This window comes from Accipiter gentilis, chromosome 20, assembly GCF_929443795.1.
Source record: "Accipiter gentilis chromosome 20, bAccGen1.1, whole genome shotgun sequence".
NCBI lineage: Eukaryota > Metazoa > Chordata > Aves > Accipitriformes > Accipitridae > Astur > Astur gentilis.
In genome coordinates, this window is record NC_064899.1 from 25,294,074 (window position 1) to 25,315,063 (window position 20,990).

At 41.5% G+C, this 20,990-nt stretch overlaps 1 protein-coding gene across 1 annotated transcript in view; it reads right to left on the reverse strand.

Moving 5' to 3' along the window:
- Nucleotides 1–19,944, reverse strand: part of TGFBR1 (transforming growth factor beta receptor 1) — a 36,195-nt gene extending 16,251 nt beyond the window's left edge. Inside the window, exons 1-4 of the mRNA XM_049824130.1 lie at nucleotides 19,806–19,944; nucleotides 11,488–11,739; nucleotides 10,840–11,082; nucleotides 5,695–5,925 (exon numbers count right to left, since the gene is read on the reverse strand). Of these exons, the coding sequence (XP_049680087.1) occupies nucleotides 5,695–5,925; nucleotides 10,840–11,082; nucleotides 11,488–11,739; nucleotides 19,806–19,884 (805 nt within the window). The 5' untranslated portion in view covers nucleotides 19,885–19,944. The remainder of the gene's footprint in view (nucleotides 1–5,694; nucleotides 5,926–10,839; nucleotides 11,083–11,487; nucleotides 11,740–19,805) is intronic.
- Nucleotides 19,945–20,990: the final 1,046 nt, after the last annotated feature.

Genomic DNA, 20,990 nt, shown 5'->3' on the forward strand with positions numbered 1-20,990 from the left:
CAAAGAACACACTTGGCCCAGAAAAGTCAGAGGCACTGATCTACAGATTGACAAATGCCTGATCTACAGATCGACAGAAACTACCTTTATAGAAGTACTTGTGCTTATCTTTAAATAAGCACTTGGGTGGGGGTGGGAAAAATTTCAAGCATCCCTTCTACTTGGATGTTTCTAGGGAGGCCAGTGATGCCATTCAAAATAATTTTAAAAAAGTAATTAAAAAGCCACCAATTCCTTCAGAGCAGGGAAATAAAAGTCTAATCTACATTCAAACCATTCTCGTAACGGGAAGAGAATTTTGCCTTATTACATTCCCAGAATAGTCTCAACTAAGTTGCTAATTTAAACAGGCAAAAAGAAGCAGTCAAATGCTCTAACCTGTAAAAGACTGTTAGAAAGCTGCTATTGCAGTGGGAAGCTTCTTATAACATGCCCACAGAAGTGACTCCTAAACTTTGTTTTTCACAGAAAAAAGGAAATTAAAGATTTTTTTTTTAAAGTATCTTCAATTATTTTGTAGTTAGGTCTGCTGCTTCTTTTGCTACTTCACATACCTGAGCATGAACTCTTAGAACTCAGCGTACTATTAAATGCTACTTTTTCCAAAGAGAATTATGGTCTCTGAAAAGTCAATCCAACAGTATTAGCTTCACTGAACCAGTTTTACAGAACTGTATGTGTTCACAGGCATATAAAAGGTGCTCTCAAACACACATAGTCAAAGAGCTTCAAAAAGCTGTAGAAGTTCAAAATAAAGTAAATCAGTTTCAGAATATTCTCCTCACTCAGTTTTATTCTACTGCTTCACCAGTTATGACCCTGCATTGCCTGAAATAATCTTCTCCTGGGTGTTAACACTATACACACTCATTGCTTGATCCCGTATTTGATTTCTTCTCCTGTTTCTTATGAATGGGATACCTCAGCAGGTGTCTAAACTGGACAACAATAAGTAGGGAAATTAGTAATCTGATTTTAAGTAGTCTACTAGACCTGTTGTGTTTAAACAGATCTTTTAAAGATATCACGAAATTTCTGAAGAACTATCATTGCTCCGAATCAAGACTATAGTGTCTTTGCATAGTTTTTTCCCCTCTTAACTCTAGGTGCCCACCTAAGAAAAGCATATGCTGCTGATTACAGACCCTTCTACTTCAGTTTTATCTTATTTATTAGCTGCAAGTCTTAATATTCAGTCTGTTTTTACCTTCCTTCCAAAGGAAAATATAAAGCTGGGCTTACTATCCATTCCGAAAGGAGCCATGATTCTTTACTGTTTTATGTCGTATCTGTGGCCCTCCAACCAGATTTTAAGAAGGGATAGTGTTACATCCAAGCCTATGTGAATAATAGTAATGACAGACAAGCTAAAATGCAGCAGTAAGTACAGTGCCCAGCTACTAGATAGGACCTGGATTTTCTTTACCTTGCTCTATTTGACAAGCTACACATTTGTTTAGCAATCTAAGCAGAACACATGTTATGACGCACTTAAGTTGTCTTATACTGTTGACAGTAGTTAATTATTACCAAGTAATAATAAACCTGACCCTGAATATTTTTGGCTGCACAGTAAACAGCATCTGTCATGATGCTTTCAATCACAGGATTTGCATTATCAGGTAAGAAAAAGGAATTACGCTCAGTAGGAATTACAGAGTAGCACAGCCTTCCATGATAAGGTAACCTAATTTAGTTCATATACACACCATGATCAAGAATCTCAAGCAATTTCAGAATGTTCAAGAATGTTATAAAAATTTATGTATGTTCTTAGAAACCTATTTAAGAGATTAACTGTGGTTATTTCATCTGTTTGCAAGAAACCTTGAAGTATTTTAGACCATCAAAATCACTCAGAAGTAAAAGCTTTTTCTTTTGCAGTTCTAACAAAATTTGAAATTCCGAGTAAAGAAGCTTTCAGATTTGTTAAGACTGATTACAGTTTGAGAAAAACATTAGTGAAGTCCAAGCAACATCCATCTTAGATGAGCTGCCTCTTGAAAAAAGGAATTTATAACAATTGCTTTATCAAATATATAATCAAGTTTCAATTAGTAAATTCAGTCAATTCAATTTTAAGTGAAAAATGCTTTTTTCACATTGGTACTAGCAAAACAAAAATTTGGACTGGTCACATGCTTATTTTTAAACCAGATACTAGGTGTTAAGGTGTGACAGTATTGCTTGGTAGAAGAGTTTTGAACTGCAGACTTATGTTCCAAGTTGAATGTTTAAAAGAAGTTACAGAAACTGCCTAATTGCATGAGTTCCCCAGTGTCATGTAGTTTCAAAGTGTTTCAAAGCAGAGAGTGGGATACAGTAGCCTCTTCTAGTGTGCAGATAATGTAACAGAAAAAAAAAACCAGGAAAAAGCAGTGAAAAGATCAGATACAGAGGGGATCTAGAACTAGAAAACTCTTAGAAATGAGATACTCTGGGAGATGTTGGGGAAAACACTTTTGTCTGTGGCTGCAAGAGGACTGATACTGTTAGCAAAACAGCTTGACTCTATCACATTGAGAAAGTCATCTGATTAAACTGATGAAAAGCACTTGAGCTCCATAGCTTAGCAAGATCTTCCAGTCAAATTCCTTCTTCTCAGGCTAAAGCCAGAGCTTCAAAAAGAATAAATGGCTCAAGTATTACTTTTCTCAAGAGGAAGGAATTCTGCCCATTTCTCCACAGCATATTGCATAAAAACATTCTTGGGGATCTACTTACCATGTACGGTAGTCTGCCTGAACAACTTTCACCTAGGGAAGTGCAGCTTTCAATTAAGGGGAAGGAATGGAGAGGCCAAAGTATTTCAGTGCATAAAGTTACCTGAAAGTGTGCAGTACAAGACTTCACCTTACTTGTAACATGACTACAGACTATTATGGTTACAGACAGCTAATCCAGTGAAACCTTTAGAACTGTAAATGGAGGTTGCTGCCCCTCCTCTTCTGCTAGTAGAATAATGCAGATAAGTAGTCATGGATACACTTTACAATTAAGTATCTATGTTAGAAAGAACAAAACAAAAAAAAACCCACCCCAAACCCAAACTATCTGTTTAGGTGGTTCAAAACAAGGCCATGCATGGCCCAGAAAGCAGTTTCCCTGACCTAGCAGTATTTGAAAGTTCGCATATACTCCTGGCTAAGTAAAGAGCTACCCAGAACACAAACATGCTAGCCAGACAGAACACAACAGCAGTTTAAAGTGCTTCTCAGCCCTCAAGCTGGCTTAACAGCAGCACCAGTATATTTTGGGACAGGAAAGCAGACAGATCGGACCAGCTCCTGCAGCATTCTGAACACCATACAGCTGTGGGGAAGTAGGGGAGGAGAAAGAGAATGTGCCATGAAGGCATATGGAATGTCTAAACCGTGTAGTAGAACAAGTGAGTGAAGAGTGTACTTCAGTCACAAGCTTTATGACTCCACCATCCGAGCTGAACGCCACTGACAGCTGATCTATCTGTGCTTGGAAACACTTTCTAATCTATACATGCACCTTCTATGTGAAGGCACCCCCCTCACCTCCCCAATTTTACAACTACTATGGCCAGCCAGATGTTCCCCAGCAACTGTGAAAAATACGCAGTTGCATTAAGAGGAGAGACCTAACTAATGCCTTTACTAGTAGTGAGAACTGCAGCATGACACTGGCCCACATTTACACCACAAACTACATGTCAGGAGATACAAGTCCTCAGCATTCATGATGGATACACAATTCTCACTCCTGAGAATTCTTCTCCATATATCACTGAAGCCTTCAGCAAGCACTGAGTTGGGATTGCACAAGTAACACTGAGAATTCTGCACTGGTGGGTTAAAAACAATGATCCAGCTTCCCCTATCTGCTCAGACCGCGATGCTGTTAGAAAATAGAGTCAAGAATAGCAGCATTTTCAAAACACGTCTTTATCCATTTTTTGTAAACCAATTACCAACTAGTTCAAGAAAACAGAAGAGCCTTGCCCTAAAGCTTTAAAGCCTCAAATAATCACACGACCTACCAACCAAGGATTTTTTCTTTGTATGTACAGCATATTAACAATAGAAACCAGAAACAATTCTATATCACATTATATTACAAGGAATCTAAAGATGACCAAGTCAAATGGAATTTCATCCTATTGCATCTGGAACCTGAGCAAGCAATCACAAAATTATTTTAGGAACCCACTCATTTAGGAAACCTTCCTCATACCTCCTCTGTACAGTAGTCAAATGTATTTTGGGGACAAACTATCTATGGGTTTGGGGCAAAATAGGAGACTGGCTGGGATGCTTAGCCACAGATAGATTTTGTTAAAAGTTACAGATAAGGTATTGCAATATACCCTTTACGCTTTTAGTGAGACATAGTACCTAAGGCTTCTGCAGGGATGAATTTTCATTTATGTCTTTAATGCAACTGATATACTAATTTTAAACTCAGGCTCCAGATACTCCCCTAGGTCCATCAGAACAAACTCAAGCTGTCAAGAGGTGCTATTAATATCCAATACAACTTGAGGCAAACTGAAAGTAAGACAGTTTCTAATGGTAAGCATAATAAGCTGCAGGAAAAAGTTGCCTAGTATGCTGTAGATCTGCAAGCTCTTGGAGGTTAACAAGATGAACAAGTTAACTATAGCTAACCCTTTCCTGAAGAAGGGAAGTGTTCTGCACAACCTCTTGGGTTCTGTTCCAATTCTACAGATTTATGTAGATATAGAAACTTGAAATTAATCTAGTGATAACTAAAAAGAACTCTATTTACCTGTATACTTCAACTACACTAAAACCATTTAGGAATTTCCCACAAAACCGAGAGCCCTTTAAGAATCCAGGATGTGTGTGAATTCTTGACTCCTCCCTAAGGTGACAGAATTTTCTGTTAAAGCTTTCTTTACAAAAAAGTCAAAGGCCATTTGTGGTGAAACATGTAATTTCAGATTAAAATAACTGAATGAAACAGCATAACATTTTAGCCTCCCTTAACGTTAGAAATTCAAAACTGTTGTTAGTTTTGCCAAATTTTCATGTCTTAAATTGGACTGCAGGAAAACCCAAGCAACTTTCATCTCACTGAAACTGCAATAAATCAAGTTGAAGAAATGGTTAAACTCTTCCTCTTAGTGGATACTTAAAGGCTTATCAGGAGAGCCTCAGGAAACAGGTACAGTTTTTAGTACTAGGAACAAATCATTAATTCCCTTTTTCCAATTTCTTTTCTAACTGGAGTTCTAAATGAATATCTCATATCTCAGCCTTAAAAATTAATCTCCTACCTCTTACTTTATATTAGGACAACAGGATTAGACATGATCTCTTTTGGTCCCACACATGTATCTTATTAGGCTATTAGGGAAGTACAGGTACAGGTATTAAGCAGATGTGTGAGCTGACAGGATAAGGCATCTCTTTTCTGATACCAAACTTAATGAGTATTTTAACTTGCTTGTAGAAATTACACCTCATTAAATATGCAATAATTTTTTTAAAATAATTAAACAAAGCCTGTTTTCCAGAAAAAGGAAAATGTACTTTCTGCCTTCATTAAACCTATGAAAAGCTTGCCAAACTCTGAAATATTCTAGTAGCAAAATTATTTTTTGCTACCTTTAATGGGATCCTTACAACTTTATTTTCCCCTCTATTTACCATCTATTCTGACTGGGTACAATCAGCTAAATGAATTTATAGTATCACTAACCTTTGTTGTCTGCTGCTATAAATCCAAGAATGTTTTCATGTCGTAGCATAACTGTTTGATAAATTTCTGCTTCGCGAAACCATGAGCGTTCCTCTCTTGAAGAGAAGATCTTCACAGCAACTTCTTCTCCTCTCCACTTCCCTCGCCAGACTTCTCCAAAGCGACCCTTACCAATGCTTTCTTGAAGTACTATAGTTCTTGCAATTGTTCTTTGCACAAGTAAAGGTAAACCTAAAAAAAAGATTTAACATTAACCTTAAACATCACCAACAAACAAGCACTTAGCATAAGTACTAAATACAAGATCTATATTCCATTAAGATATTTCTTTTAGAATGCACATAAACTCTCCTAAGATTTTAACAACTTGTTTTGAACTGCTAACAAGCAAGTAGGTAAGATCCTGCCTTCAACCTTAAAGGCCAGCAAAACAAGCACTCAAAGATATTATGCTAAAAACTGCCTCTACAGTTGTTAAATAAAAGGCACAAACTTCCTTCCAGTTTACAATTTTGACAGTTGTTGATCCATAAAGTTTTATTTTAATGAAAAGGGAGAAACAAACCATGAAGCAATTAGGACCAGGATTGAGGTTTTTTTGTTTGTTTAAGAAAAGGGTCTGCCCGTAACTCTCCTAGCAAAGCAGTTCAAGAGCACTTCTGGTACTGATTCATTTACTTGACACGACTTGGTCCATTTCCACGTTAAAGTTAAACCATGCTTATCAGCAACACTGACTGTCAAAAGTTTACATTTGTGCCCAAGCATGCCAGTAGCCTGTTAGTGCTCTCAAGCCACTGTAAAATAGGAAAACATTGTTGTAATGCAAGCTTCCCATTTTACAGGCCATTCTTGTGCACCTTCTATAATTATACTTGAGAAAAATGCTTGCATTCATCAAGGTTTTTATAACTTTGAAACATCTACGTGCTTTCAACTCACAGCACCTGATAACATGCCGCAGTAAGTTTATACAACAAACAAGAAGCACTGGCATCCACCAATCAGGGTGGGGTTTTGTTTATTTTAAATCTTTCCTGCTGTAACTTGCAAGGCTTGTCACAGAATTCTGCATTGATACGACACTGCAGGATGAATGTATCAGCCAGGTTATCTGCTCACAATAAGCTCTTTTGGTATAGCATTATTTCATTTACAGAGTAATCTATTACTCCACAACCACTGTTCCAATAGCTGACGGAGCAACATCTGTATTTCCTTATGCTATAGAAAATAAATCCCAACTAATAGCTCAAATAACTAGTTCCTGTTCGTCTCTGGACATTGTTTGCTAGTTAACAGCACAAGACAGACATCTGATCTGGTCACCAGCATTATGAAGCTTGTGTCTCAGTCTGAGGAGTGCAAATTAGAACACTGCAGTGTTCAGAGGAGTTCAAGACTTCCACACTTACAGGAATTTTCTGCATCATCTGTGCTGACAACATACCTACGTGAAGAAAGGAAGGGGAAAAAAAGGACACCATACCAGTGATTTAATCACTCATGTGCTATAATAGTTCTTACTGAGAAAGTTAAAATTTTTTGCTGTAATAGCTGTCCTCAGATCAATTGTACTGCATGCCCAAACTGTAAAGGCTCATCTGTGAGGCCTAACTTCATTCTTTACGGACAGACTTTTGAAATGCAGAAAAGGCCAGACTAGAACAACCACAGGATCAAACTCAACCCTGCAAACGTAAAATTGGACTTTTGTTAGCCAGTCAAAGCTTCCTCCTTTGCACTTATGTACTACTGCAGAATCTATTGGCAAATGTTAAATACAAGCTGATCTTGTATACTTGAAATGGGTGATATGCCTAGTATTTTCTTTTTCCTGCAGCTGTTTCAGTAAACTGTACATTTTCAGATGCACTGCTTTTAATTTGCTGTACCATTTATAGACATCCCTTCTTGTTTAAAAAAGAGGTCCAAGGATATCAGCTAACCTCTAAACAGATACTAAGCTCTAAACCCTCCAGACATGAAGCACTTCAATTTCAGATTACAAACCCCTAACCATCATGTTAATATGTCACAGTACAATAAAAACCCTCCTAACTGTGATCTATCCACCTTGCTCCTATGCTTATTTTTACAGTACTTGCAAGATTCAACTTCCTTCTGTTTTTTGCAACTGTGCTTTCTCTTAACACTGCTGCTGAACAAAACCAGAAGATTGGAATCCATATTTATATTACATCCATAAGAATTCCTTACAGACTTTCTGTTGCAACTGACTAGCCTCCTCTTTTTGCTATAGAGGAAACACAGCACTGTATTGCCAGGAACTTGAGCAACTGCTTTACCATAAAACAGACTGCCTGAGAAGTAGCTCATCGGAGGTAGCTACGTTAGCTTTTGACATACACACCAGGCACAACTGTACTTGAAGTTCTTGGGAGTGCAGTTTCTTTTAACCGTGCATGAAGAAAGATGACAGTTGGCTAATCAGGAGGATGAGAAAATTCAAGCCCATGTTAAAATCAGCAGCAGCTCGTAACGTTTAGTATCTTGTCTTCAGCCACAGTCATCCAATTTATCCCTGAAGCCTTCATCATCATCTTCATACATCATAACAAAGTATCCTCAAGCCTTCTGAGAGTTAAACAAAAGAGTTCTTTTTCTTTTCCATATCTTAACTGTACTCTGATTAGTTTGGACCAATGACTGTCCAACCTGTAAGAAGTTTGTACCCGATTTGGATAATTTGGGAATTAAGTTCTAAAGTGCTAAAAGTAGCCAACAAGAACAGCTGCTAGAACTTTGTTCTTGTTCATATTCTTGTTTGTAAGTCTCTGCCCAGAAGACTTCCTCTGAAGACTAATAAAAACCCCCAATCCCATGACCTGGTAAAAATCTCATTCCCTTCAAGCTTCTATGAACCACAGATAAGTTTTTAAAGGAGTTTTACATTCACTTCAACTGACTCAACTTTACATTGATTTTTGTGACCCTTTGGATTTCTAAACACTTTAAGTTCCTGCTTGAAGTCACCTACCAGTAATAACCAAAGCTTCTCCCTGCTGTTTTAGGCAATTATTCCTATTTCCTTGCAACTAAGTTACTTTGCCATTTGTGAGTTGGAGACTAAGAGCTGGGCATCCCAGTCTGTCTATACAATATGTAGTTGATATTTAGAGATCTGCCTCATGATCTGAAAATCATTCTCAGCTCCAAAAGACTTTTAAATCCTTCTCTTAGAAGCTGCGGCTTGAGCAGAAGGATCTATTCTAGATGTTTCATCAATTCCTTTCATCAGGCCTCTAGCTGTTTCAGGTCTTGTTCGTCATGGAACAACAGGGCAACACTAACAGAAGTCAAGACTGAATAATTTATAACAGCTTACTATTCATCATTGCAGAAAATGAATCCTACTTCCCTTTTGACCTGATTAGGAAGCTCATTTTTAGAGATCTGATCACTTCTCTGTTTTATATGCTTCTCTTCAGAGAACACTGTAATACAAACCTGTAGAATCCTTTTTATTTGACTATGAACTCTTTCGGTCCCTCAGTATGAATTTAAGAGCAGAACATGTACTTTAGGTCACCAAGTTCTCAGCTGTGCCTCTTAGGTCTGGATTATTTTGTCTGTTCTGTACAGTTCTATTGTGTTTCTTGCAACCTCTCACCCCAACAGCATCCCTTTCACACAGTTCAGTTTCTGCCAGGGTTAAGCTCTATTTTAACTAGCAGCTCTGACTTTTCTCCCTTTAATGACCCTGTTCCCCACCTCCAGTTTATTCCATAAATGTACAGTCTTGTCAATTTTAAATGTGCTGTACCAAAGTCTGGATGAAAACACACATTTCAATGAGATTCATTGCTGCAGGCGTATTTCAGGACACAAGAAAATTATCAGTTCAAGTGCTAGGACACTGTAAATTAGTCAATCAATGACTATATAAATTTTGAGACAAAGCAATACAAGTCATTGTAAATATATACTCTGCCAACAGTACAGAAAATAAGTACTTGAAGTACTTCCCATCCCACCGTCATAATAAAAGGGAAGCATAAAACACTAAATAAGGCTAATACTTGTCTTACAAACACCTGAACAACATGGAACTCACTGCAGCTGAAGTTAAAAGATCACTCTTATGGAAACACCCAGTCTTGTTTTATAGGAAACATGACTTTGTCTTTCAAGCACAAAAACAAACTAGTGAAGAGCTTTCCTTAGGGGTAAGTAAAATTCAACCATATTTGTTGGTTTTCTTCCTCTGATGCAGCCATCAGTAGCCAATGCTCAAATACTGTAGTAGGTCAGGTGCTCTGGGAGGCTAGACCAGCTGTGTCCTAAAGCTCTGAAAACTAAGTAATTCCACAACACGCTGCTTTGACTTAAAGTGTAATTTGCAAACAGGCAAGGGAAGAGTCAGTAGTTTCTAACCATTTGCTCTGGAGGAAGAATCTTAAATTTCTTGAACTGGGATTCCCCGCTTTTCAAGACCTTATTTTGAAGCAGTACTTCCAGAGTTTTCAAACATGAAGAGAGGCTCAGAAGCACCACAGGGAAGAAGGCCAGAAGGAAAATGAAGGAATATTCCTGACAACAAATGGAAAGACCAATTGGCAACTAAGTCTGATGAAACATTATCGTAGGCCTCACTTCTGATCTAAAGCAGCTTGGGAAAGCAGCCATGTAGAAAGCGGCAGAAGTGCTGTGATTACCGACAGAAGTTAGAAGGGAACTATCAACCAGACAGTACATGTACCAATAGCTACAGATACAAATTAATTTTCAGTTTAAAGCTAAAGAAAAAAACTTCACAAATTAACTCAAGACCACAGAAGTCGGTAATTTAGATAATGCTGTGCTGAACGAAAAGGTAAATGACTGAACCTTACTAATAGAGGAAACAAAGTATTTACAATAGCTGACTGTGATATTCCCTGCATATCAGACTGTACTCTCAGAATGACAAGGAACAGTAGCAGCAACTCAATATGTTTCTTTTATTTCACTTATTTCCATATATTGAATCTGCACTGCTATGGAATGAATCTACATGGAAGTAGCTTTTCTAGTCATTTCTCCAGTTAATGATAAGTTTAAGTAGACTTGACAATATTAAAGAAATGCGATGCCTTACAAGGCTCAAACACAAAGCAATTGCTACTAATAGTGTGACATTACCTGACCCGGAGCCTGAAGTTGTCATATCATAAATTAAATCCTTTAAAGTAGTTCCTTCGGATATAAAGGGACGATCCAGTGAGGGATCTTCTTCACTTGGCACACGATGATGAATTACAGTACGATTATGACAAAGATATAGAATCAACATTAGTGAAATGCAGACAAAGCAGACAGGTCCAGCAATGACAGCAGCCAGTTCCACAGGTCCTAGATTAGAAGCTGGTTTTCCTGGAGTAGGGCCTAACAGTAAAAATAAAAGAAAATGGTAAAATTATTTCTTTCTTTTTATGCAGCTAAATTTATTGTATTTTACAGTGATCTTCAAATTATTTTGATGTATTTGTTAAAACTTTTGCACAATAACTTTTTCAAGAATCAAAATAAGTATTACAAAGGACAAAAGCAACTACGTGCTTACTCACAGTTTTCATTTAACTTGCATATAAGTCTTCAAAACCGGCCCTAACATCCCTATCCAGAAGATTAAATTTCTTGTTCAAAACTTCTTGAAATTTTACTTGCAGAATCTAAGGTGTATTTTAGGCCTTCAAATTCACCTACAACTTCAAAACTGAAACTTCCGCTCCTACAGAATTTTGTTTTTTAAAAAAATCAAATCAAATCAAATATGCCAAAACCCCTTACCTGGTGTTGGAATTGGAAGTTCTATTTTATTGCAGTGGTCTCTGTCACAGCAATGAGGCACAGTAATGACTCCATCTCTGGAGGAGGGGGCACAAACAAACGGCCTGTCTCGGGGAATCAGATCGATTTCTGCTATACACATACTGTTGTGTATGACTTTGTCTGCAGTTCGTGTCACTGAGGTAAAACATAGCCCATCTGTCACACACGTGAAGTTGTCTTTTGTACATAGATGGCAGTAACACTGTAATGCTGTATTGAGAAAAAACATTAATGTTAGTATTGGTACATGTTCTGAGTTGAGAAACAACTTGAATGACTAAAGAAATAAAAGTTCTAAAAACTAGGAGGCCTATAATCTTTTTTGTTACATAAACATGGAACTGTAACACTACAGAACAACACAACAAGGCCTTTTAGTGGGACAAAAAAAAAAAAAAAAGAGATGAGCAGATGAAAGAAAGTATAATTTAAAGCTAAAGTAATCTCTTCTTATACAGTTGTGTATTAAAAGAGAAAGCCTGCAATCCTAGATGTTCCTCCAGGTAAAGAAGTTCTATTACAGTTCCCCACACTAAAGATCTAGACTCTTTAATAACACTGTATCCTCTATAGCATGCAATTCTGCTATTTTCAAACCAAATACAAATAATGCCATTTTTTTCACAATAACCACGGGTATTGCTTTAGTAAGTGACAAATAGGATGCTGCTGGCTATCCAAGATTAATACTTTATACATTACTCGATGGCTTCAATTTTGTGCTGAGGGAAGGGCATATACAGGCTTAATCCTCAATAAAAGAATAAACCCTAAATGACCTGAGAACACATCCTTTCACACAAGCAGAATATAGTTCTGACTTGTTATTTATGAAGCCACAGGAAAACACTGCCTTACATTACTCAAGTTCCTGGTTTACTAAAGCTATCAACTGCACTAGTAAAAGAGGGGGCATGGGGAGGGAAGCAGGAATGACAGACTAATCATGTCTAAGATGATCAGGTTTCATTCTCTAAATTGCAGAAGTTTTTGGAGAAGGAAGACTACTACTTCAAATTTCTTTCTCCATTCCTTCCTGCATTTACAGGACCAAAGCCAGACAGAAAGCAGTGTAGTAGCAACATTAAAAATACCAATACACTCTGACTCCACTTGTTTATCTGCAGAAAGCAAGAGCTAGCATAGAATTGTGTACATGCATGCAGAAAGATTAAAACCAGAAATTTAGACAAATTTAAAATCTTAAACATTCATGCCCAAAACACAAAAATGCACTGAGTCATAAACAAGCCTCTTTCAAGAGAACATACAAAATCTTACATCAAAGGTGTGAGGATTAACAGCTGGCAAAGCAAGAGCTGCCCCCAAATCTGAAATCTGGTGTTCCACTCGAATTCAAGAGTTTAAGATAACCACCTGAATTGCCTTGGATTTTACACCTTTCTCTATGGTTGGATATCATGCACTCAAAGGCTTGATTCCGAGTTGTACCCCTTTCTCTGAAAAGGCCTCCTTCCCCCAAGATTTTGAATCAAAACAAATTATCGCCAGTCATCCTCTACTGTTACAGAAAAGACATAAGGTTCTTAGGACTCCCTACAGAAAGACAACCCATGTTTCAAAGAGTCACCAGCCCACAGACCAGTCAGAAAAAGTGAGAAAAAAAAAAACACGAAAGGGACTGCAAAACTATTTGTTTAGTATGAAGATTACTGAACAAATAACTAGAATGTATATGAAATGAGAACTGGGAAACGGGAAGGTAAAGCTTCTTAACAATACTGTGGCAGGTACACCCGTCCTGACGGAGACCAAAACTCCCCAACTGCTCCAAGGAAAGAGCCACCACCAGAAGCCAAGGTCTGGGGGTCAAACGCACCTCGGCCGGTGACGACCGTGACGTACGCCCCTCGGTTGAGGGACAGGAAAAGCAAGGTCCTTCGGTTGACAGACAAGGCTCTCTGCCAGCGATACACCTCAGTCGAGAAAAGCTTCCAGATCCCCTGACCGCAGGTGACCACCAGCCGAGGGTATAAAGGCAGCCCGCCGGGAGACCCCTCTTCCTTGGAGCCCGTCTTTGGAGCAGCGGGTCCACAGCCGGAGACTCTCCCCTCCGGTGGTCTTAGGGCACTCCCCAGGGCTGAGCGCCTTGCCTTATCGGAGAGCGATCTGCGCATTTTAAGTCACCTTTCTAAGCTTAGATTTGGTTAGTTTGCGTAGGGATAGCTCCCAGCTGACATCCTAAGCCTGTAAGTTGTGTTCGTCGCAGTGCTTACAACCTAATATTCCTGTCCAATCTGGCTGTTATACCCCAATAGATCATAACTATTCAAACTGACAGTTACATTTTGATATTATTAAAGAAGAATGACTTTTGAAATATATCGCTGTCTAGTGTTTCTGCAACAAGTACTGCTTTTTGAAGATGCAATTTCCTACCTCCCCATCAGAGAAGTAAGGAAAGTCTTATTATTCAGAGTTTAACTATAAGAACATTTAACCGTTATTTTCTTGTTGGTGTGCCTTTCGTAATTTACACTTGAACAAAGTATTTTTTAACCCATTAAAAGTTTCCTAAAATATTCACACATTGATATATATATGTCAACTTTCTTAACAAGCAGGCCTTTATCTCACTTGCTTTGTATTCATGACTTTTTTTTTTCTATTTAAATAATATTCTTGGCTTATCCTACCTGTGCATGCATCTGAACGCTTACAGTAAAAGACAGATATTCAGTAAGTTACACTGAGTCACTGTACAGAGGCCAAGTTACTTGAAGTGAAAAATGAGGTTTGGGTTGACCTTGTTACACTTATGCATCTTCCCAATCTTGTGAAGTTGTAGAAAGACATTGATACCACTATGACTAAGTAATGCATTTGGTGTCTTATCTTAGTCATTTTGTTCCCATCTCTCTTTTGCTAAAGGATTCCCAATGAGTGCAATTTGATACAGTTTATACTTTTGTTCCAGTTTGATGCCACTATCTTCTAGTCTCCTGCCAAGACACAGTATGCAGTCCACACACAACTGAATGGTTTCCTTGGCACTGACAGATCACTACTTCCTTCTGAAGCTACTCTCCCCCTCCCTTAAAAGCGGAAAGCAATGCCTAAACAGCTGAACGGCCACAGCTTCTAGGAATACAGGTTTTTTGCTGCTCTCTAGTGGACATACTCTTAAAAAAAAAATAAAATAAAAAAATGCTTCAGCCCCCTTACTACTTACTCTTGCCACTTAAAATTCTTCATGCCTTCCAACTCAGGTGGGTAACAGAATTTCCGTATTTTACTAACAAGAAAACTAATTCAGAATCTTCAGCAACAATCCATATCAGGAAGAGAGGAAACAGAACTGGAATGTCCTTGCCCATGTCTCACTCTCCAGTTGTCTATGCATAAAAGAACAAAGACTATGACTGTACAAGCGTGTTGTAGATGAGATTTAACATCAGTGGGATGAGGAGATGTCAATGACTAACTGTAGTTAAATCACTTCATTCCTATAAGGAAGTGTTTTCACTTGTAACTGATCTCAAGAAAAACATATCATACTGTTGTCCTCTTGGAGATAAAATTTTTTGCTTTGTCTCCAAGTAGTCCGTGTTCTTCTCAGAGAAGCATTACAGTAATTTTAAACTCTCAGAAACTAGTCAGGTCTTTAAGTTGACTTAAATGAATACATACATTTCTAGAATGGGTTGATAACAGTATGCAATGAATGAATGGCAATGCTGATGAAAGCTAATCTTCCATAGCCAGTAATGTCTTTCAGGTATAATGTATTTCAATACATTCAATACATTTGGAAAACACCCTTTGAATCCACTACCACAAAAAGCTCCTTCAAAACTACTAAACTCAAAGAGGAGGAAAAAAAAAAGTTTTCTCTTAGTCCATCTTTTCCATGGTGCAGAACTTTTTTTTTTTTTTTTTTAAAGTATTACAACAGTGTTTGGATGGAACCACTACCATGAAGCTCCACTACCAACTGCTGAAAGGTCATGTCTGTTTAAGTGATATGAGGCTTGGGAACTGAAAGTACAGACAGCTAAATGAATGTATCGAAGGTTATATAGACAACCACTGACAAAGCCAAGAACAGAAATTGGGTCACCATAGTAATTTAGTGCCTTCTCTATTGCATTTCCTCACTGCGCCATGACCATTCTACATAATCATTCCTGCTTTATGTGACTGACTACGATTACAGGAAAACAGTGAGACAAAGCAGTTACAAAAGTGTGTGTGTGTGTGCATTATGACACATATCATGTCACAGAAGTCATCAACAGCATACTTCTCATACCTCAAACTGATTTAATAATAGATTAACCTCTTCTGTTGAATACAATTACTTGGGTAATTGCTCAGGCTCAGACTCTCAGTTTGACAGTTTTGTATTCCCTTTAAAAAGCCTCTCTTCCATGGGTGCTGCAGCCTGGAAAGCCCACAGCGGGGGTAAAGCAAGCTGGCAACATAAATGAGACACTGAAACGACGCAGCTTGACGAGACTTAAAATAAGCTGGCTCCCAAGAGCTCAGATATTAATACTATATACAAAACGTGAACAGAGAATTAAGTACGCCCTGTGGACTTAACTTTCAGAAGTCCGTACTGTTAGGTACCTCCTGAAACAGTCTTTTTTTTTATCTGTCGTATTTCTGAAGTAAGAAAATTGCACGAAGCCTGTATTTTTAGAATTGCATAAAACCCTGCGAATCACTACATAGTATGTGCTAACATCCTGCAGAACTACTTCAATCAGACAGTTTAGCATAGAACACCACCTTCAGCCAAAGAATTTTTGGTTGGAAATCGTATGTTGAAATACCATCTTTCAAAGAATGCTAACAAAGGGTATTAGAGCAGTTAAAATTTGTGAGGTGCTCTAAAAAAAAAACAAACCCAAACCTACATCTCATTATGTGTAATTAACAATTTTATATTATTAATACTTTGATTTATTTAAACATGTATCTTTGTTTTAGAAATTTAAAAAAGACAAATAGTCTCAGGCCCCCAACAGCAGCATTATGCTGAAGAAGAAACGCAAGATCCTTCTCCTGTGACATTATAACTCTTCTACCATGGAAAGTACAATTTTTGAACCCAAAATTTCACCAAACAGTGGAACTTCACCAGAAGAGCAATTGGGACTCCTGGTTCCACAAGATGCAGAGTTTCAAGGGATAAAGGAACAGGGCTATGACGTGCAAGAGACAGTAATAGATTTTGGGGAGATGAGCAAGAGGGCTGTAGTGTTTAATGGTAGTTTTTTTCCCCTATCCAATAAAATTTGCCAGAAGCAAAAAAGCCTGACACCGAAAGGTGCCATCAGCTTCCTATTCTCTGATTCAGACAATCCCCTCAAACAATACCCCTGACTCATCTCTGAACTCTTCTAGCTCAAGATACAAAAATGTTTAGGTCTTACAATATGTGGGACATGGTTACATTTTTTTTTTTTTTTTTAACCATGATACTTCATGACCTTCACTAACTCATCTCACAAAGGCACTAATTATGTTTAACTGTTGTAAAGTAACAGCACTGGATTTCAAGTTTTCAGGACAACTTTCACATATATTTCATCCATCTTTGTTAAGCAAAACTTCCACTGAAAACAGCAGGTTTTGGCAACCGAAGCAATACACTCAAGAAAACAAATTACTTTATTAAGGCACTATCCTCAACTTGGAAGCAACAATAGAACCTTGTGAAAAATCCCAGCTTCAAAAAAGCAGTATTATATTCTCTGTAGTGCAGGTGCCAAAGGGCACTAACAGGTTTTTTTTGCATCTCATCCATAAACCTACTCACAGATATGTTCATGCCTCTCACAGCAAGATACATTAAAGATTTGTTTCTGGTATCTTTCATAGAACAGTATGCTTTAGAAAACCAAAAGAAAGTTAAAATTTAAAGCCTAGGTTATAATTTTACTAATGTTATGAAAACAGAAAGAATAAAGATCTTCATTTGTACTTTTAATTTCATTTCAGCATACAAATCGGATTTCCATCTTTATTTGCGATTAGGAGCAATTGTGTGGATGCAAGGGTTCCTAAGAGATGACTCCCCAGAATTCTGGAGAGACCAAAGACTATGGCTCGCACAGTTTAAAAAAATAAAAAGAGCTAAATTTCAGACTCTGTCTTACAAATTAGGGCTGTTCTTCTGTTCAGCTAGCTGCTGTGATTCATTACATGTCTGATCTCCATATAAACCGTATCACAAGACGATTCATTCATGCAATAAACACTAGTATATTGCAAAACAGCAGCATGAGAAGCAATCAGAAGATGCCTAACTTTTGTCAACCCATGATAAGAATACTAAGTAACAGCAGACAGATCATACCTTGCACTTCTTTGTCAACTTAGACCACAATGTTCAAAGAAATTAACCCCTTTACCAGTACCTGTCTATGAGTTATGGATCTCCCCCCTCCCCCCCCCCCCCCCCCCATTCCCTCAGCTAGGAAGGATTTATCTTTTCTTAAACAAAAGGTAGCACACCACCACTTCCATCTTTAAGCTCTTCTATGGAAGTCTCTTGCCTTGTTGTCACATAAAGCTTTTAGACCTTAATTTCACGACTGAGATTAGGTGAAAACCGTTGATTGATCAGAGGCATTAAAAGGGAAAAGAAAAATTCCAAGCTCAAATCAAGGTAAAATTTCCTTCAACGTCTCAATTGGATGCGTTACATAAGGAAGCTTTAAATTATTAAAGCCTGCTGCACCTTTTTAAGAACACAAGAACCGCCACGGTTCTTAAGCTTATTTCACTGTTTCCACATCAAAAATTCTTCCTCTTCTTCAAAAATAACATGGACGTTTAACACAGCATTTTAGTACAGCAAGTTACGTTTTAAGTAATATTTTCTTTACAGCATGAGTACCATCTTGGATTGAATGATCAAGAGCATGGATTTTTATCCCGATCGAGGGATGTCTCAAAGCTGTAATTGAAAAAGGGAAGTTGCGGTGCTTCTCCTCTTCCTCTTTAAACCCCAAATCAATACACAATCCACCTACAGAAGAATTTCGGAAGCGGACTGATTATGAAATGCAGTTTGTGGATCTGTCATCATCATCATCATCTAACCTTCTGCAGATGAAACTGAAACCTAAACCAACTAGAGCAGGGTGTCCGTAACACACCGCGTTAGGACATGGGGCCCAAACTGCTAACCGAAGAACAAAATGGGCTTGCCTTTTTTTATTTTGGTGTTAAATAGAAAAACATCCATTTCTCGCATTTCTGACTCCGCATGCCGGCCCTGCAACAGCCCAGCTCTGACACCCCATCGCTCCCTCCCGCAAGAGCGCAGGGGTGCAGGAGGCTGGAGGCACAAACCCCTGCTGCAGCTCCAGGCTGGCCGAGTCCTCTCCGCCGCACACACGGCTCCGCTCTTCGGCTCCAGACCCCGGGATCACCCACCGCCCCCTTACCGGCACGGCGCGGCGCCTAACGGAGCTCAAGCATCTGACGTGGGAGTTCGGGGAGTCTTTTTACCTTCGCTACGTGGAACATTCAACACGTATCTCTCCCCCAGCCGGCGCCGCTCGCTTCTCCTCCCCCGCGGCACCCTTCGTAAGCGCCCTGCAGCCCGCCGAGGGGAGACCCGCAAGGCTCGGCGGCGGCTTTTCCCCGCTCCGAAGCTGCCTGGACCGGGGCAGGCACCTTCCCCCCCCCCACCCCCCCGGACGGAACGGGGTGGTGGTTGGAGGGGTGGTGGGGGGGAAACGGGGACCGTGTGTGTGCTCCGCCACCCTTCGCGGGCCGCGTACCCGCCTGGGAAAGGACGGGCCGGGGCCGGCGGGCTCGGGAAAGTTACCCCGGGCGGAGGACACCCGAGGGGGCACCGGTGGGGGGGGGGGGGTGGGTGGCTGTCGAGGGGAGCCCGCCGCGGGGACCGCGTCCACCCCTCAGCGCCAGCGGCCACCCCCGCCCCCCCCCCCGGCCCCCGTCCTCCTCCTCCTCCCGGCCCGGCCGCCCCACGTCTGCCCCGCGGAGCCGCCGGTGCGCTCGGCCAACAAAGGGACGAGCGATCCCCGGGCTCCGCCAGCCTCGGACACCCGGGGGATTGAGGCGGGGGAGAGAGGAGGAAGGCGACTCCGCCCCAGCCGGCCCCTCCGCCATGTTGTTGAAAGGAACCGACGGGGACCCGCTAGACCCCCGCCGCTCTCCTCCTCCTCCTCCTCCTCCTTCCCCCCTCTGCTCCTCCGCCGCCCCAGGCACCACCTCACCCGCTCCCCTCCCCTTCTCCCACTCCTCCCCGATCTCACGCGTCCCCAACTCACCGGCCGCCCCGGGGAAAAGCAACGCGGCCGCCGTCAGGCACAGCAGGGCCCAGGGCCGCCGACCGGCCGCTACCGCCATGGTCCGGTCCCGAAACCGTGAGGGACGGGAGCGAGCGAGCGGGAACGAGCCAGCCGGAGGAAGCGCGCGCGCGGGCGCGCGCGCCCGCCCCCCGCCCGCCAGGATTCCGCCTTCGCGACGCGACGCGACGCGGCGCGGCGCGGCGCGGCGCGCGCCTCCCCCGCCCCGCCCCGCCCCGCCCCTCCCCTCCCCTCCCCTCCCCTCCCCTCCCCTCCCGCCCTCAGAGAGAGAGAGAGAGAAACAGAGAAACGCTCGCGCCGCCGGCCGCCTCCCCGCCTCGCTCTCTGCCGCCGATAGAAGTGACGCGGCGGCGGCGCCGCCTGATTGGCCGCTCGCCCCCGCCTCGCCCCGCCCACCCCGGCAGCTGCGGAGAGCCCCAACAACAACAGGCGGCTGGAGGGCGTAACCGGGGGGGCGGGGCTGGGGCTGTGATTGACGGTTGGTCGCGCAGCCGGCCCCTGTCAGCGCAGCGCGGCTCCCTGAGGTACTTGGCGGGGCGGGAGGCACCGCGGCTTGCAGCTCCCTGAGGTACTTGGCGGGGCTTCTCTCTGTAAACTTGCGAGCCGGCGGTGTGGAGAGCACCCAGGCGTGTGGCTGTAAGGCGGCTGTCGCCAGCAGCGGGGAGGACCGTCCCGGCCGGCACCCCTCGCCCTTCTAGGCTGGCTGGTTGTGAGGTGCGGGAGGGGGTCAGGCAGCCCTCGGGTTGTCTGGGGAGAGGGGGAGAAGCCGCAGTAGCCGAGGAATTAACTCCTCTTGGGAGACGGGCTAGGCTAGGAGGAGCGCGCAGAGAGCCCTCGGGTTGCTCCTCGGGTGGGTTGTGGCTGTAACCCACGAACGCTCTCGACAGCTTACTCGCTGCTTAACGCAGGAGGCAGCTCAGCCCTCGGGCTGCTCGTCCTACAGCCCGCTTCGCAGTTCGGCGGCGAAGGGTTTGTCTTCTTCCCGCAGCACCAAGAGCCGCCGGGTAGGGCGTGCAAGCTGTGGTTCTGTGCGAGAAAGGAGCAGCCCTGGTCCCCGAGTGCAGCTCCCGTCGTGTTTCACAGTCTGAGCGCTCGCTGCGCGTAACCGGAGGAGTTAATTGGGAATGAGAAGCGAGCCTGCACAGT